Here is an 18,984-nt window from a genome sequence, read left to right as displayed (position 1 = left end):
GCACTCATTCTGGCTCTGCCTCAGTGCTGGAAATATGAGCATGTGCTACCACACCTTTTTATTAGACAACATTTTAGCCAAATTGTAGTGTAATAATAAAAATGTGTGCTGGCTACCCCAATAAATCTTTATAGCATCAATTTAATTAACGAGAAAGAGGTTGAAGAATTGTAGTTTTATTTGTATAATCCAGGAGTATAGTGGGTGAACCTGAGCAAATGATTATCTATCAGTTTGTGAATTTGGATGATTAATTATCAAAATGTATATGAATAAATCCAGATGACTTTGTTAATGAAATAAAATTTTTGTCATTTAAGACAGTGCTTTACATTATAACTCAGGCTGGCCTGGGATTATAGGCCTGAGCCCCAGATGATTATTAAGAAGAATGTACTCTGTTTCAAGGACTCAAGCTGTTCTTGTTTTGTTCTCCTGTCTTTTCATTTGTAGATAATAAGTATTTTCTCTTGATAATTATATGTGGTAATATCTGAGTTTGCTGAAGTAATTTCTAGGACTTTAAAAACTATGTAAGAGTTGGAACTATTGCGTAATGGTGAAACACTTATGTAGCATACATAACGCCCTGGATTTTATCATCAATAACTGTTACCCAAAATACTTAACATAAAAAATTTTATGACTCAAAATCTTACTTTGTATATGATAAAGACTATTGAAATCACAATTAGATATGTAAGTATATATTAATGTAGCCACCATGCCTATCTTCCTGCTGTTTTTAATTTTAGCAAATAAAACATACATTTTTAAAATAATCTGAGCATCATAACCAGCTAATACCCTTTTCTAAAATATTTTAAAGTACCTCTGGGTTCTTTTTTTTTTTTCAGATTAAATAAATTATTACTGTGTTTGTGTGTCCACATGATGTGTGTGTTGCGGGGGGGATGCATGTGCCACAGTACATGTGTAGAAGTCAGAGAACAACTTTGTGGAATGGGTTCTCTCCTTCCAACTTTACTTGTGTTCTAGGGATCACTCAGGCTTGCAGCAACCACCTTTGCCTTCTAGGCTACTTCAATGGTTCTGTTTTTTAGGTTTTTTGAGAGAGGGTCTCATTGTGTGGTGTAGGGTAGTTCCACCATCCTGGTGTGTCTGCCTCCCAAATTTTGGGATTACAGGTTCATGCCTGTGTATCTGGTTTGTCTTTGTGTTCAAATGGCTAAACCCTAGAAAGGACTATAAGAGTTTGAGTTTCAGAAATTCAGTATTTAACAGGAAATCACTTTTAAAAGTTCACACAAAACCACAAAATAACCAAAAAAACAATCTAGGCAAACTGTTCAGAGAAGAAATAGAGCATTTTAAATCTAGAGCTAGTGTGTAACAACAAAAACCTTAGCTGGTGATCTTTATGTTGATGGTCATAAGCACTGTTTTTGCTTAGAAACTATCATACTAAGAATCCACTTCTTTCTTCCATTTTGATTTACTGTTTTACTGAATGGTATAAAAATAATCTTCTAGAGACACTTATTTTGCTAAATTATTAAGGAAGGACAATAGTTAGCATTTGTATCTGAACACTTGGACACATCCTCTTTATTACCTAATAATTATAAAGGAACATATTATGATAATATATTGTGTTAATCTATCAGGTTAGTTTAAAAATCAGACTCATTATAGAGTATATGTCCCTATAAATTCTGTGTTGTTTTGTTTTGTTTTTTAAGTCACTTGGAGGCTGGAAGGTGGCTTAGCAGTTAAGATTGCCACTCTTCCAGAGAACCTGAGTTTGATTCTCAAGACCTATGTTGGACAACTCACAACTACTTATAACTATAATTGCAGAATCTCCAGTACTCAGTTTCTATCACCTGTGGGCACACATACAGATAAATAAAAATAAAAACTTTCAGAATTAGAAGTCATTTGGATTAGGTGTGGTGATGCAAATCTTTATTGCATCATTTGGGAGGCAGGCAGATCTCCAGTTTGAGACTAGCCTAGTCTATATAACAAGCTCCAGCCCATCTAGGACTGCATAGCTAGAGTCTGTTTCAGAAAAAATAAATAAAAGGGGGCAATTTGATGATATAAAAAGCATACAATAGGCATAGATAGGTTAGATATAAAAGTCCACTGCAAAACAAAGATGTATTAAGTTTTTAAAATTTCATTGCATTTATCTGGTATATGTGTGTATGGTCATATACATAGGGTGTATGGGAAGGTCGGAGGACACTTTGCTGAGTTGCTTAGTGTATAGAAAGCCCTTGGTTCAATTCCTAATACTTCAAGTTTAGATTTTATCTTCTTTTTCTTTGTAGTACTTAACTGTTGAACCCAGGACCTCACATAGAGTAGGCAAACACTCTGCTATTGAAAAAATATATACCCCTAGCCCAACATTTCTTTTGTATAGCTCAAACCTTCTTGGGAAGTAATTCCTTTTCTAAATTCCTTTTAGTTCCTTCTGACTTGTCACTTCCTTTTCTTTCAAGACTTCAAGTGCAGGGTTGAATTAATCACACTCAATTCCTAGTATTTTATTTTCTTGTATTATTTTCTCCTCCATTATTTCCCCAGTGTGTCTGAAGTCCATATTCTTCATCCTAGAAGTTCTTATAAAATGCTCACTATTTTTTTCCATGTTGATTTCTTCTTGAATCATTCTCCATCTTGTTTATTGTTTTTGTTTTTAAGATTGATCAGTCACTGAACCTGGAGCTCACCAATTTTGACTAGGCTAGCTGGCCATCAGCCCCAGTGATCCTCTTGTCTCTACCTCCCCATTGGTGAGATTACTGGCCTGGGCTGCTATATCTAACTTTTTATGTGGGTATTAATAATCCAGGTTAAGGTCTCCTGCTTGCATAGCAAGCACTTTACTGACTGAATCATACCATGTGGGGGGAGGGGGGCGGCAGGGGGCAGGCTCACACACCTGAGTCCAAGCAGAAGATTAGAAAGGAGTTCAGAGCCAAGTTTGGCTTATGGGATTGTCTCCAAAATGAAACTGACGTAATTAAAGAATACAATATATAATTTAAAATAATATGTACTTTAAAAAAATCAAGACATGATAATGAACCTGGCATGGTAGCACATTCTTTAATCCTAGCTTCAGTGAAGTTGAAGCAGGAGGATCACTGTCAGTTCAAGACTAGCCTAGACTACAAGCAACACCCTGTTTCAAAATAAAACCAAACAAAAGGGCTAGATGTGGTGGTACATGCTTTTGATCCAACACTTAGAAGGTAAAGGCAGGTGAGTCTCTGAATTAGTGGCCAACCTGGTACTCAGAGAGAGTTTCAGGCCAGCCAGTGCTGCACAGTGAGACTGTCTTTAAAGAGCAGTTTTACAAATTGTACTTCACATTGACAATGTTTAGAGAGATCTAAACAGACGTGTAAGGGAAAATGTGTGCCGCCTTACCTCCAAAGTTGTTTATCAGAGTCAGTGTCATGAACTCTCAGATTTTTATGAGAAATTATTAAATTATATAGAAAAACTTATGTATATTGTAATTCAAATTGAATTTTCTTCTGTAAACTTTACTAACATCTCTACTAATTTTTAATCATGTAATCATGTTTATGTAAGTTTATGCATGCCCAAACTTACCAATGTGCTTTTACATATAACTGCTTTTAGTAAAAGAAATAGGTTGGGTGAATCTGTTGTCATGTAACACAGATGGTCTATCTTTGGACATTTTGGTTAAGAGATTTCTACATTAAAACTGGAGATAACAAATGTTTTCCTTTGGTCATTTTTTAAATTGTATATTGTACTAATTCATTGGTACAGACTTGAAAACAATAAGGTTAAGCTCATTTTAGTAGAGGACTAAATGTTTTGCAAGTGCATATCTCACTTACCTATTGCCCATAAATAAGTTAATGAACATATATCAGCGATGGGGCGTTGTAGCTCAGTGGTAAAACTTCTACTATGCACAAGACTCTGGATTCTCTCCCCAATGCTGCAACAGAAGAAAGGGTCTGGAGATGTATCTCAGTGGTAGAATGCTTGCCTGTCATTCACAAAACCCTCAGTTCAATTTCCAGCAACAGAAAATCCCCAAAAAGCAATAATAAAGGTGATTGCAACCTGCTATAGACCACAGTTTCTAGTGTATACTTTTTCTAGTTTTGTTACTGGAGGTGGGGGCTTAGAGGGAAAAAAAAGCATAGGATAGAAGCCAAACCAAAAGAGATGGCGACTGCTTCTATTTCTGAATTGTACTTGATATGTCAACTTCATGATATCCATGTACAGATTCCTATATGTGTGTTTGTACATGTATATATATCTGACAGTGGAAAATGTTTGAAGAGGTTGGAAATCTTATTTCCTGGTATCTTTTAATACTTACTCCATATTAAATTTTTGTTGTCAATGAACCCTTGTCAAAATTTTACCCACTGACTGGTATTTCTATAGCTTCAGGTGACATTCTGTTTTTACCACCCTCGGTTTATGGAGATATTATAAATTGTTTTAGAGCTTACAGTTTTAATACCACAGCTTTGAATATTTCAACTATTGACTATTTGAAGGAACACTGCTTTTTATGCATCGTATTTTAATGTATTATGTTTCTAATTTTGTTGTGTATGTGTACATGTGCACCTGCAACATGTCATGATGTGTGGAAGTCAAAAGACAACTTGCAGGAATTGACTCCATTTCCACCACATAGGCCTCAGGGGTCAAACTCAGGTTATTAGGCTTGTAGCACTGTCGTCTTTCTAGCCCATTGTCGTACATTAATGTGCATGAGTGTGTGACTGAGTGTATTTATGTGTACCATGTGCATGCAGTGCCCATGAGCACCAGAAGACGTTGGATCCCAGGAACCTTAGTTAACAGGCAGTTGTGAGCTGCCCAACATGGGTATTGAAACTGAACTCAGGTCTTCTGGAAGAACAGTGACCTTCAGCCCCCACATAATACCCTTTTAATGCTATATATGTTCTATACATACTTCTCTGTTCTATGAAATGTTTCTTTTAGTTCTCTTTTAGTACTATTTCTAACACAGTTGAGTGTGACATTAGTATATCTTTCTGTCCTTAACATTCTTCTCTTGTTTTGGATCATCTTACCTATGAATGTCCAAGGTGGGCAGCCTTAATCCCGGTGCAAGCACAGCTATACTAGGAAAGTTTGAAGGAATATGCAATCTTTGCTGAGCCTTTACATTTACTCTGCTTTTGTCATTACATTTATTCATGAAACTGAAATTTTTACTTGCTGTGCTAGTGGATTTATACATTGCTGTTTGTTCCAATTTTCCCTCCTTTTTCTTTCCTGTAATTGTTACAACATTTGGCTCTTGTAAGGTCTTATGAAACTAATAATCAAATTATCTCTCAAATCTAATGGCTTTTGCTCTGAAAGAATAGTCTTTTCCTACTATTTTGCTCAAGTAGGTACATGAAATCGAATATGGCATGTTTTGCTGAATTTGCATTAGGGAGTAAGTAAGCCTCTGAAAGTAATTACAGTGTCATACTGAAACTTGTCTTCTGACCAAGGGGAAACCTTGGGTCCTTTTAGTAAATTACAACGTATACTGCATATACTTGAAGTACCTGAAGTTTTTAATCTTTTGGAGATGTGGGCTTAATTGTGTTGGCCTTGAATTCCATATTCACTTCCTTCAGTTTGCTAAGGAACTGGTAATATAGGTGTGTGCCATCAGGCCTGGCATGTAGTTCTAAGATCTCTTATTTTCTTTTAGTGTGTAAGTCTTTTAAACTTGAGAATGATTTTTCTTATAAGATGATTATTCTTTTAAATTTTCTTGTGTGTGGACTGGCAAATAGCTCACAGGGAAAAGTCATTTGTCTCCTAGCTTGATGACCTAAATTTGATCCCTGGGTGCTTTATGGTAGAAGGAAGAAAATTGATGACTGCAAGACTACAAGTTGTGCTCTGACCTCCACAATATGCTGTGACATGAACACACACACACACACACACACACACACACACACACACACACACACACACACACACACACACACACGTTCTCTCCTCCCTCTCCCTGAGCAAACAAACAAATAAATAAAATGTTAGGGGAAAAAAATTCCTGAATGTGGTGGTTCATACTTGACCTCTGGCACTCAAGATAGTGGAGCCTTGGGATTCTGAGTTTGAGGCCAGCCAACTGAGACTCAATCTTACACAGAAAGAATAAAACAGGGGCTGGAGAGATGGCTCAGAGGTTAAGAGTGCCGGCTGCTCTTCCAGAGGTCCTGAGTTCAATTCCTACAACCACATGGTGGCTCACAACCACCCGTAATGAGATCTGGTGCCCTCTACTGGTGTGCAGATATACATGGAAGCAGACTGTTGTGTACATAATAAATAAATAAAATCTTAGAAAAAAAAAGAATAAAACAAATCTTAAGTGACCTATTTGGTTTTTAATGTTAACTACAATTCAGAAGATGAGTCAGCTATTTCACCCAGTTCTTCTTTAAAAGAGAAAAAGCTTTACTGGAGATATGGCTGTGTGGTATAGAGCAGTTGTTCTTGCAGAGGACCTGGGTTTGATATCCAGTACCCAAAAAGCTGCTCACAAGCTCTGAAAACTCCAGTCCCAATGGATCTGACCCCCTCTTCTGGCCTCTGTAGGTTCCAGGCACACACAGACATACTTGCAGTCAAAATATCCATACACATAAAGTAAATTAAAAGAAAATTTAAACTAAAAGTAGCTTTATTGTTTTTAACTGTCAAGGTCACTCATTTTAAAATATGTAATGCAGTATGTTTTGGTAAATTAGCCGAGTTCTGTGACAATCGTTACCATCAAGTTTTGAGGAGTCCTCATTGTTACTCCTGATGTCGAGACAGGCTGGTATCGAAGTCCTGATCCTCTTGTCTCAGCCTCCTATTTGAGATTTCAGACATTCACTACTCCACACAGTTCCCACTTAGCTTTAACTGCCCCCAAAAGATTGGTTGCCTGTTTGCATTTGAACCTTATTCTCATGGCCACACCCCAAGGCTACTTTCTTTTCTATCTTATATTTGCCCTTTCTCTGTAAATTTTGTGCTAATCGAAATTTTACAATATATAATTTTGTATCTGGCATCTTTCATTTAGCCTGTTTTTGAAGTTCATCTATGTTGTTAGATGCATCGGTAATTTGTCCTCTCTCCCTCACAAGTAGTCCTAGTTTTTCCTGAATAAAATTCAGCCCTGAATTTGCTCAAACAAATCAAGAAGTACATCAAAATTTTTATTTATCCCCTTTAAGGCTCTTAATAATTGTTTTTCAGTGGATTTGTTATGAAAAACGAACAAATATATTTAATAATCTTAAATAATTTTAAATATGTTATCAATATGATTATACCTATGTGGAACATCTGATTTTTTTCCCTCCCTATTAGTAACATGCATTGTTTCCTCTCTTAGGTGGATATTGTTTGAAAGGTTTATTTAAAATTAGTTAATTATCCTTTGTTGTATGAGTTCAATTTAGTGTTTAGGTACAGCAATGTTAGACTTTGTTGTTGTTGTTTTGGGTTTTTTTGTTTGTTTGTTTTTGTTGTTGTTGTTGTTTGAGACAGGATTTCTCTGTATTGCTTTGGAGCCTGTCCTGGAACTAGCTCTGTAGACCAGGCTGGCCTCAAACTCACAGAGATCTGCCTGCCTCTGCCTCCTGAGTGCTGGGATTAAAGGTGTGTTCCACCAACACCTGGCTGCAATGTTAGACTTTTTAATGGAGAATTTTACAAAGACTCATCTTTGGTTTATTAAGAACAAGGTTCCAGGTAGCTCAGGCTAGCCTCAAATTCAGCTATGTAATTGAGTATTATCCTTAATCCCTGATTCTTCTACCCTGTTCTCTTGAGTGTTGACTTTATAGGCGTATGGGCTACCATGCCTGTCTAAAGAAGACAGTGTCTTAAGAAACTGATTTCACATTGTATTTTAATGTAAGAATAGAACTATTTTGCCAACTTAAAAAATATTTACCCTTTTTTCTTCTCTTGGAGTAAACTTTACTTGTATAATTATTCCTAAAATAATTGTTCTGAAAGAGCAATTAAACTAACATTAATTTTGTTCTGAATGCCATTTTGATTCTGGTTTATATTTGATTTTTTTTCTTTTGTTCGTTGTTTTTTGTTTGTTTGTTTTTGTTTTTCTTTGAGCCAAGATATTCACTGTGTAGCCCTGAATGACCTAGAATTTACTATATAGACCAGGCTGCCCTGAAACTCACAGAGATCCCTCTGCCTGCCTCTGCCTCTGAGTGCTGGGATTAAAGGCATGTACTCACATGCTCAGCTAGGCTTAAAAAGTCCAACCTGATCAGCAAAATCTGTTCTTTTTCTTCCCTTTCTCTTTGTCCCATCATATTTCCTAAAATACTCCTATGTGTAAATGTAGATTTTTTTTTTGGTTCAGTTTTTTAGTTGATAACATTCCAGTTTATGCTGTGTGAAAACAGTTGAGATAATTCAGGTTTAATTTATTTACCTCACACTGGTGTGACTTTTGAATCATTCTATAGCATTAGTTATAATGGCTTGGGAAAGGAAGCCTGGGAGAGGGGAGGGATATTTTTTTGTGTGTGTGTTTTTGTTTTGGGGACTCTGGTATTTGGTTGTTTTTTGGTTTTGTTTTCTTTTCTCTCTTTTTGTCTTTCTCTTTTCTTTTTCTTTTTTCTTTCTTTTTTTTTTTTTTTTCTTTTTAGCATGGCACTTTTTCAAACATTTTTCATGTGCTTAGGTGCATCCAAGCAGAAGTCCAGTTCCCTGCAGGTAGCAGATCAGGACCTACTGCCATCTTTTCACTCATACCAGCCTTTGGAATGCATAGTAGAGGAGACTGAAGGCAAGCTGAATGAACTGGGACAAAGAATTAGTGCTATTGAAAAAGCACAGCTTAAGTCATTGGAGTTAATTCAAGGAGAGCCTCTGAACAAGGATAAGATAGAAGAACTTAAAAAGAACAGAGAAGAACAAGTCCAGAAGAAGAAGAAAATACTGAAAGAACTACAGAAAGTAGAAAGGCAGTTGCAGATGAAAACACAGCAGCAGTTTACCAAAGAATACTTGGAAACCAAAGGTCAGAGGGAGACAGAGTCTCAACAGTGCTCTCATAGAGGAGTCTCCGTGGCAGGCGAAGAAGATGGCAGTCTCCCAGGGGATCACTCTTCAGAATCACCCCAGGTTGATACAGTCTTATTTAAAGATCATGGTATTGGTGATGAACAATCTCCTTCAGCAGCAGAAGAAATTGATTTTGTCCCAGTCCAGCCTCTATCATCTCCACAGTGTAACTTTTCCAGTGACTTAGGTTCTAATGGGACAAATTCTCTTGTGCTTCAGAAAGTATCAGGTAACCAGCAGATCGTAGGACAGCCTCAGATTGCTATTGCTGGACATGAGCAGGGGCTGTTAGTACAAGAGCCAGATGGACTCATGGTTGCAACTCCAGCCCAGACGCTTACCGACACTCTTGATGACCTGATAGCAGGTGGGTTAAGAAATATATCTAAAAGACTTTCTCTTTAATCTGTGTGCTCAACTTCTTTAAATGCCCCTTCAAACACACAAGACTTTGTATTTCTCTATTTTAGATCTTTGTAAAATTACTTGATTTCTTAGAAATTTTGAAAGCAAATTTAATTAAGCCCAATAGCACAAACACATTAAGTGTGTTTCCCCTTTCCTATTAAAAAACACACATACATTTCAAAGACAAAGAAATAAAGTTACCACATAATCCCTTAGAAATTTGCTATCAAAGCCACTCTGTTACTTCCTGGATAAGAGCACTCCATAGAATCTCTTGTATGATTTAGCAGTATGCAGGTAAGACTACCCATTTAATTTTCTTATTCTGTGAATTTCATGTTTGAACATCAGAACTTTAAATGACACTGCTTTTTGTTATTAGACCAATTTAATTATCTCTAATTAAATGGGAAAAACCAGACATTACATGGTATAGAGTTTGTGTTCAGAAGATTAAATTATTTAAACTATTATACTTGATGTTTTGGAGATTGGAATTTTTGTGTAAACTCTTGATGAACAAACATACAAACACACTTAAGAGTGTGTGTGCATACATGTACATTCATGCACATACACACAGAAGAAGGAGTAATATTCTTAAAGTGTATGTTTCTGTTTATTGTTGTGTGGAAAATTACAACTAGATATGAAATGAGGTGCACAAGTTTACTTTCCCTTTCATTGTCCTTGCAGCAGTGGGAAAACAGTGCAATTAATCATTTACCTTCCTAAAGATGGCTGGTGAATGTATCACCTCCATGAGAGCCCAGTTCAGAATTGCAGCCAGAATGGCTGTTGACAGTGGATGAAGACCAAGAACTAAGATGTAGCTGGAGTGATATTCAAAGGCAGGCCAGTCCTCTGTCTCTTGATTGCAACATTTTTTTCCTTATTGTTGTCTGTTTCCTCTTGTCATATTCTCCTCCCCTTCCTACCCCAATTATGCTATCCCAGTTTCCTTTCTTCTTTTGTGAGCCTTTAGTCTTCTAATCTTTACTGAATCTTTAAAAATGTGGAATAAGATCAACTTAGGAATTTTTATTGGGTATATGTGTTACTTCCGTTGGTTATTGATGTCATTTTGCCTTTGAGGCTCCTATGCCCTGTAATAGTACTGTGCAGAAGAAAATTTCTAAGTTTTCTTAAAATTCAAATGCTGGGAAATATTTTAAGGAGTTAGGATCTTTATTCTTTAATTAGAATTTTTATAATTTTGGCTTATAGAGCTTCTTAAGTCAAATTTACTTTAACAGAAACAGCACTAAAGGAAACTTGTAGCTAATTTTATGCTAATCATTACAGATATTTCTTGAAAGTTATTTCACTGAAGTGTTTTTAAATAGAAATGCTCTTTTTTATAGAGTTCACATGAAACTTTAAAAAATTACCTTAGAAAACATCTTTTGGTATTATATGTTAATTGACATAATAAAACTTGACATTAGATACTCATCAGATTTTAAATAGCTTTTAACTTTTAAATTAATAAATAAAAAGTTCTATTTTCTGAAGTTTATCTGTTTTGAAATGCATGGCGATAATTGTATTCTCTGCTCAAGATGATGACATGTCTCACTTAAAATTATTTTTCCCAAGTCTAATTTTCTTAATTGACAGTGACAAAAATTAAACAAGCTTAATAGCTAATTCTGTAATTGTAAAACATTTGAGTATATAAGTAGGATTATGGAGCAAGCCATACGCAGAATTAATTCTACCTAAATTTATTCTCATTAGGGAAAAGGTGTATAATATGTATCTTAAGTTTCACTTTGGAGAATATATATATAAATTTCCCTCTTTAAGAATGTTTCCTCATTATTGCTATTCTACTCTCAAAATATTTTCATAATAATTAATGAATTGTTTATATATATATATGTATACATATATATATATATCATTATGTTATAACTTGTTCATTTACTCAGCCTATAGCTGATATGTCATACACTCCAGGGTTCTCAACAGAATATTTAATTTTGTTAGGAACATGTACCCCAAATCTCCCTCTTCTGAAAGCATTAGGCTTTTAACAGTTACCATAATAGTAAATGATCTCAAAAGTTAAAATGTATATCAAATTAATTTGAAATTGTACATGATATGCTCATGGAAGCAGTTATTAGATCTGTTATTTTAATTTCATGTTTGTATTTTGTCAGTTTTTATTAGTTTTAATAGCCATTTATCTATTTTCTTTTAAATCCCTCTTAGGCAGGGTTTGTTGACACCTGTAATCCTAGCACCTGGGAAGCAGGAACAGAAGGATCAGGAGTTCAGAGTCATCCTCACTATCAAGTTCAAGGCCAGTCTGGGCTATATGAGACCTGTCTCAGACAAACAAAAGGAAAGGAAGGAAAATATGCTTAGATTAAAAACAAACAAAAAGAGGTTAAATCTAGAAATTTAGAGAAATTCAAAATAGTTTTGACTGTTGAGCAATTCAAGAAAGCATTTAATAAAAATTCCAATAATATATAAAAAGGATTGGTTAAAAATAACAATTTATTTACATTTATGGAGCACTTAGCATGTACCAAACTTTGTGGTAGTTACTTTATTTGCACTACCTCAGTTCTGTTGGAAACTGAAGCTTAGAGAAGGGAGATAAAGAGTATCCCCTTATACATTTCTCAGACTCAGGAGTTACTTCTCACCTTTCTTTAATAAATGTACATTCATCTGCTCTGCAAGAGGAGTAATAAGGGGAGCTGCTAGTAAGTGCATAAGTTCAGAAATGCACTTAGGTTAGCCATATTTAAGAAATGCACTCAGGGAGCTGGAGAGATGGATCAGAGGTTAAGAGCACCAACTGCTCTTCCAGAGGTCTTGAGTTCAATTCCTAGCAACCACATGGTGGCTCACTACCATCCCTTATGAGATCTGGTGCCCTCTTCTGATGTGCAAATATACATGGAAGCAGAATGTTGTATACATAATAAATAAATAAATAAAATCTTTAAAAAAAAAAAAAAAGAAAGAAATGCACTCAGTTGAAGCCAGGCATGGTGGTGCAGGCCTTGAATTTAGGGACTCATGAGGCAGAGGCAGGCCTGAATTCCAGGCCAGCTAGAGCTACATAATGAGAACCTGTCTTTTATTTTAAAAAGAAAAAAAAAAGGAGCCTTACTTGTCATGTTATGCATGTGATTTAAAATTCTGCATTTATCTTAAAAATGCTATTAATTCTTATATTTCAAATCCTATTAAATAACATTTGCTCTTATTTTTATATTAAGATTTGATATGTATGTGAGTTTTAATACAGTTTTGTGTCTAATACAGTGTTACTGTTGGCACTTTGCATTTGTTTAAATTACCGTTTTAATGTAATTTCCTTTAAGTGAAACTGCAGTGATCATTGTTACATTTAAAAATAAAAACTTAGGGCTGGAAAGATGGCTCAGAGATTAAGAGCATGTACTGTCCTTCCAGAGGACCCAAGTTCAGTTCCCAGTACCCGTGTTAGGTGGCTCACAATAACCAGTAGAGTTGAGCATAGTGGCACATGCCTTTAATCCTAGCATTTAGAAGGCAGAGGCAGGTGGCTCTGTGAGTTTAAGGCCAACCTTGTTTATGTAAAGAGTTCCGGGCCAGCCAGGGCTACATAGTGTGATCCTGTCTCTTACACACACACACACACACACACACACACACACACACACACACACACAGAGAGAGAGATCAACCAGTCCAGTTTCAGGGAATCAAAATTTAGCTCTGGGCATTTGAATATATATGTGACACACACACAGATAACACATACAATAATTAAAAATAAAATTAGTCTTTTTACCAAAGAATTAAGAAATTCTCCTATTTTGAGGGGATTTATAAGCTATTTTGAATAATAATTACCTCTAATATTAACTTTTTTTTTTTTTTTTTTAAGCTTTAACTTTGTTTTTCAAGACAAGGTTTCTCTGTATCTCTGGCTATCCTGGAACTAGCCCTGTAGACCAGGCTGACCTGGCCCTTAAAGGCAGAGGCAGGCGGATCTCAGAGTTTCACCTGCTTGAATGCTGGGAATAAGGGAGTGTGCCACTACCACCCCACCTATGTTTTAATTGAAATGAAACTGTTTTATCATTACTATGACATATATCAAATGATAGCAATAAAATTTCTGCTGTTTTTTTTGTTGTTGTTGTTGTTTGCTTTTTGTTTTTTGGTTTTTTTTTTTTTTGAGATATCAAAATGTTAGGGAATTTTTCTATCTATATTCTCTGCCCAGTTTTTTTGTTTTGATTTGATTTTGAAATGGGATGTCACTTACTCAGTGTCTGTAAATTCACCCTATAGACAGGCAGGCCTTGTTCTTGTGATCCTCCTGACTTGGCCTTTGGAGCAGCTGGGTTATAAACTTGTACTACCAGGCCTGAAGCTTCTGTTTGTTTTTGAGACAGGGTCTCATGTAGTCCAGACTAGCCTTAAACTCCTAACACTTAAACTTCAGCTTCTATCTCCCAAGTAGTAGGATTTATAGGTGGGCAGCACCATGTCCACTAAGTGATAAAATTTTACAACATATTTTGTCTACCTAATAGAAATAAACTTTTTATGTTAAAATATATTATTATCCCATACCATTTACAAAATTTTGCTTGGTTTCATAAAAAGTCAGGTTAGAAATATTATACTTGGTTCTTCTATTGCCCTACTTTTGAACATCGTAAAAATTTAATTTGAATTGTATATTGATTTTTTTGTTGTAGTTGTCTGATTTTGTCATTTTAAGAAACATTTTGTTCTTAAGAGATAGGAATTGTTTTAAAATTTATGAAAATGTCATGTTTCTAAAGTATAATGTTCTTATAATACAACCTTTATAATTTTCATTTGTAATTAATCCTATTAAAGTCACTTTCCATGGAATGGTTCTGATTGTCATTATTACAGAGAAAATATCTTAGGATAATATAGTATAAAATGTATAAAACATAATACCATGTTTTGGGTAATAGAGCTGTTAAATACACAGGAAGTGGTCTTTTCTGTTGTTTTTAAAGTAAGTTCTGTAAAGGAATCTTTCATAACATCACATTCTAGCTTTCCACGCTAGTCAAATACTTTTTAAAATTTTTAAAATACCTTGCTTTTCAAAAAACACTAAAAAAGAAATGACATGAATAAACTGATAGAAATATAATTCTTTTCTAAGGTATATGTTAATAATTATAAGACCCACTACTGAAAATCTGTCAGTAAGGTGTTACATATCAATCTAGTATGTTGGGGGGGGCTATTGTTTTTTGGAGCTGTCTTTCAAACATATCAGGTATTTTGAGATGTAACGTTATCTGCTTCTTTCGCTGAATGAAAAAAAGTTTTAAAGCTTTGTGTCCATTGTGCATATTCTTTAGGTAAATAAAAGTTTATGATATTATAGTAGTTTCTATTTATAGCTGGATACCTAGAAGTTATTTTTGTGGTGAATAAAGCTGTTGGAATTTATATTGGCAAGATGATTTTATATATCAGTGGGAAGTAAAGGAGATGGTTTATGCAGAAGCAAATCTAGGCATCTTAAGTTTTGCTAATTCTACTAAATTAAACTGGGATTGGCACATACCAATAATCCCAACACTTGGAAGGGAGAGCAGGAGGATCAATAGTTCAAGGCCAGCCTGGAGTACATGAGACTGTATCTTCAAAAATTAAAAATTAAGGCCAGGCAGTGGTGGTGCACACCTTTAATCCCAGCACTTGGAAGGCACAGTCAGGCAGATAGATCTCTGTGAGTTCGAGGTCTACAGAGTGAGTTCCAGGGCAGCCAGGGCTACAGAGAAACCCTGTCTTGGGGGAAAAAAATTAAATATTAAAAGATCTAGTAAACTACTAACTTGAGTCATTTATAAGTTTATTGCCATCGTGAAAGTTTCATTTTTTCCAATGCTATTGGTTATATTTTTTTTCTTAAACAGTAATGTTTTTATTTTCTAATACAGTGGATAATAGTACTGAAAGTATTGTAAAATGTCTCATTTTACATTTAATTGAGCATTTACCTTGTGCCAGGCACTGGTAAGTGCTTTAAATACAACATTGTTTTACAAATTACTAACATCTTTTTAAGATTGGTCCCACTTAACCCTTTGTGAGTCAAAACTCCATCCTTCATGAAACAAAGATATAAGAGACATAAAATATAATTTTCAACTTTCTGTTTTCAAACAGCACATTGTGGGTTTGTTTCTGTTTTTCTGAGACAAGGTCTCATGAAGGCCAGGCTGGTTTGGATTTGCTGTGTAGCAGGGGATGACCATGAACTTCTGGCCTTGCTGGCTCCACGTACTAGAATTACTGGAATGTATCACCATTTAAAACTTCAAACTCCAAATGTTGTGATCTCAAATATAAATTTCTAGTATTCAGTTTTAAATAGGTTAACTTTTAAAAATTGATTTTACCTAACTGGTGCATGCTTTTTTTTTTTTTTTTCTTTTTTTTTCTTGAGACAGGGTTTCTCTGTGTAGTCCTCTTTTAATCCCAGAAGGCATTTTTGAGCTTAAAGCCAGCTTAGCCTACATAGAGAATTCCAGGAAAGCCAGGGCTACATAGTGAGACCCTGACTCAAGAGAAGAGAAAAAAAAAGTAAATGCTGAATTTTAAAAAACATATTCCCTGCTGTTTGTCTGTGTGAAAAATTATCTAGCTTGTTGCCCTGTCCTTCCCTGACCTGCCCCTTTTCATTATTTACAGAATATTTTTGTCTAACTCTTGTAAACTAAGATAAGCATTGTTTGATTTTTTTTTTTTTTTGAGGGGTATCCCATTCTGGCCTTAAACTTGTAATCCTCTTAATCTCAGACTTTTGAGTCCTAAAATTACAAGTATGGATCACCATAACTGACTAAAAATTCTTAAATTTAAGAAATTATATACTCCCTATTGGCTGTGCAAAATGTCACCATTTATTATATATCTACTAACAACTGGCCCTATGCTCAGTTACTCTTATTATCTCAAGTGATCTTCCCAGAAACTTTTCAAGGCAGTCACTATTCTTATCTTCATTGTACATACAAATTGAGGGCCAAATAAGTTAAATTAATTGCATGAGTTCAGAAAGGCAATCAATACAGGTTCTTTGACTCCAAGGCTTGTGATTTCACTGTAGTATGTTACTCATATGGACATTTCTGTTTTACATGTTTTTCTATGTACAAACAATATTATTCATTTAAGTGAAACTTAACAATACAAACATTATTTTTCAGCTGTGAGTACCAGAGTGCCTGCTGGTTCAAACAATCCCCCTCAAACCATAGAATGTCCTACACCCGAATCCTGTTCTCAGACTCCAAGCAATATGGTTTCCCCATCCATACCCCCTGTATATCCTTCAGTTGACATTGATGCACATGTGAGTAGATTCTGTATAAATTTATTTCACATGTTCTAATTTAATTTGAAAGGAAAAATTGTCATTGTAGAGTTATGAGGGAAATAGTTTTTATTGAGAACTCTTTTATATATGAATAAGTATTTTTTTCTCCTCTTAGACTGAAAGCAATCATGACACAGCTTTAACACTGGCCTGTGCAGGTGGTCATGAAGAACTTGTATCTGTTCTCATTGCACGAGACGCTAAAATTGAGCACAGAGACAAAAAAGGTAAGAAATATCACTCACAAATAAAGTGATTTATTTGTGTTTACATACAACCTAAAATTGTAGAGTTTTCGCTATGAATAAGTAGTTCTTATATCTTTAGCAATTAAAAATAGGCAGTGTCCAGGCTCATTCATCTATAGAACCAATAATTCTCTAAAAATTAAAAAGCAATATACAAATTACTAGTGAAGGTGATGGAGTTGCAGGGTTGAGCTCTTGCCTTGTGTGCTTCAGGCCCTAGGCTCAAAAAACAAATTGTGGATGCCTTTGTCTTTAATCCTGAGGTGGTTTGTGATTATAAATTTTAATAGTTTCCAATGATTTAGCATTTCCTTTTGCCGGGTGTTTGTGTGTTTTAAAATTAATAAATTGGAGCAGTTTGATGCTAAATTGTTCATCAGTATCTGCCCTGAAGTCTTTTAAAATAAAAGGGAATTGAAAAGAGTGGCATTAAAGTAAATTAAAACCACATATTTGTTAGAATTTTTTTATTTTCTAATTTAGGTTTTACCCCACTGATCCTGGCTGCAACAGCAGGGCATGTTGGAGTTGTTGAAATCCTTTTGGATAAAGGTGGAGATATAGAGGCACAGTCTGAACGAACTAAGGATACTCCACTTTCTTTGGCATGTTCTGGTGGACGTCAGGAGGTATGTTAACATTAGTTTTCTTTTGTAACTATTCTGTTTATAGTTTTCAATGTATATGTTCTTATTACTTTTTCGAGATATATATGTGTGTACACACATACACACACACAGATGCCAATGGAGCCCAAAGATTTCAGATCCTAAAGCTGAAGTTATAGATGGTTATGAACTGCCTGATTTGGGTGCTGGGAATGACTGAACTCTGCAAGTGTAGTAGGTTCTCTTAACTACTCAGCTGTTGCTCCAACCCCATGATTAATATTTTAACTACATGTAAAACAAGTTCAATAAACCAGTGGTTCTCAACTTTCCTAATGCTAAAACCCTTTATCCAGTTCCTCATGTTGTGGAGACCCCAACCATAAAGTTATTTCATTGATACATAACTAATTTTGCTGCTGTTCTGAATTGTAATGTTACAATATGCAGGATGTTTGATATGGGACCCCTGTGAAAGGGTCACCCCTGAAAGGGGCTGTGACCCACAAGTTGAGAACAATTTATTGCTTAGTAATTGACAAATGGAAAAGGTCTTATTTCACTATTACTGGAATTTTAAAGCTCTGAATTTCTTTTCCCTGCCTGGCCATGGATTTTTAGGACAAGGTCTCATGTAGCCCAGGTTGGCCTTCAACTCATTATAACTAAGGCTAATTTTGAATTACTGCTTTCACTTTACTAGCACGGGGATTACAGGTGTGTGCCACTGCACAGAGCCCAACACTCTGAATTTGTTTGTTTGAGTCACTGTCTCTTATGTTACTGAGGGTAACCTTGAACGATCCTTCTGATTCACCCTCCAGAGAGCTGGGATTATAAGCATGAGCTACCACACAGACTCACAGTTTTGTAACTTCTTGATATGAAATTCAGCTGGGCATGGTAGTGAATATTCATAATCTTAGCAATTAGGAGGGAGAGGCAGGAGAATTGCTTCAAGTTTCAGGTCAGCCTGAAAAAAAAAAATTGAATCCGTTTATCTAGTGCTGATATTTTAATGCTTAAGACCTAATAAAATATATTTAAAATGTCAGATATTTACTGCCGGGCGTTGGTGGCGCACGCCTTTAATCCCAACACTTGGGAGGCAGAGGCAGGCAGATCTCTGTGAGTTCGAGACCAGCCTGGTCTACAAGAGCTAGTTCCAGGACAGCCTCCAAAAGCCACAGAGAAACCCTGTCTCGAA

General features: G+C 35.4%; 1 protein-coding gene across 13 annotated transcripts in view; it reads left to right on the top strand.

Moving 5' to 3' along the window:
- LOC100756474 (ankyrin repeat and KH domain-containing protein 1) overlaps positions 1 to 18,984 on the top strand; it is a 115,046-nt gene that overhangs the window by 61,874 nt on the left and 34,188 nt on the right. For 7 of the 13 annotated variants that reach the window (XM_027400786.2, XM_027400788.2, XM_027400787.2 and 4 more), the window contains exons 15-18: positions 8,735 to 9,484; positions 16,752 to 16,897; positions 17,037 to 17,148; positions 17,653 to 17,798. In XM_027400786.2, the coding sequence (XP_027256587.1) occupies positions 8,735 to 9,484; positions 16,752 to 16,897; positions 17,037 to 17,148; positions 17,653 to 17,798 (1,154 nt within the window). Of the gene's footprint in view, positions 1 to 320; positions 889 to 8,734; positions 9,485 to 10,221; positions 10,900 to 16,751; positions 16,898 to 17,036; positions 17,149 to 17,650; positions 17,799 to 18,984 lie in introns of those variants that run through there. The other 6 variants (XM_027400792.2, XM_027400791.2, XM_027400795.2 and 3 more) reach the window with 4 other exon arrangements.

Source organism: Cricetulus griseus, chromosome 2 (assembly GCF_003668045.3).
Source record: "Cricetulus griseus strain 17A/GY chromosome 2, alternate assembly CriGri-PICRH-1.0, whole genome shotgun sequence".
NCBI classification, from domain to species: domain Eukaryota; kingdom Metazoa; phylum Chordata; class Mammalia; order Rodentia; family Cricetidae; genus Cricetulus; species Cricetulus griseus.
This window is presented reverse-complemented; position numbering and strand designations above follow the sequence as displayed.